This window comes from Nestor notabilis, unplaced genomic scaffold (assembly GCF_000696875.1).
Source record: "Nestor notabilis isolate BGI_N333 unplaced genomic scaffold, ASM69687v1 scaffold19886, whole genome shotgun sequence".
Lineage (NCBI taxonomy): Eukaryota > Metazoa > Chordata > Aves > Psittaciformes > Psittacidae > Nestor > Nestor notabilis.
Window position 1 is genome coordinate 10,999 of NW_009934498.1, and position 387 is coordinate 11,385.

Below are 387 nucleotides of genomic sequence, written 5' to 3' on the forward strand. Positions count from 1 at the left end.
CGTGCACAGCAAGTGGCAGAGGCTAGGGGAGGGGGTCGCAGCGCTGAGCAGGAGGGAGCAGGAGGGGATACACACAAACAGAGACACCGCCGGAGAGTTAAGCAAAGTAGTGTTGCACGCACGGAGACTAGGACGGCAGCGGGAGAGAGGCCGGCGTCATTCCAGTGGCTCAGGCTCCCAGGGTGCTGTTAGCACATGCGCTTGTACGTGTAGATGTAGGCCTTGCAGTTGGGACACGTGTGTGTCACATCCTTGAAGTCATCAAACAGGCAGGGGATCAGGCAGCAGCAAAGATCACACCTGGAGCGCAGCAAGAGGCAGAGTGCAGTAAGCTGAGGCACCCAGCGACAGCCCATGTGTGCCCCTGCCCCCAGGAGCCATCTGTGA

The 387-nt window shown here is 59.9% G+C and overlaps 1 protein-coding gene across 1 annotated transcript in view; it reads right to left on the reverse strand.

Moving 5' to 3' along the window:
* Nucleotides 1-143: 143 nt before the first annotated feature.
* CDIP1 (cell death-inducing p53 target 1) overlaps nt 144-387 on the reverse strand; it is a 1,488-nt gene continuing 1,244 nt past the window's right edge. The window contains 1 exon segment of the mRNA XM_010017383.1: nt 144-300. Coding sequence (XP_010015685.1) covers nt 189-300 — 112 coding nt within the window. The 3' untranslated portion in view covers nt 144-188.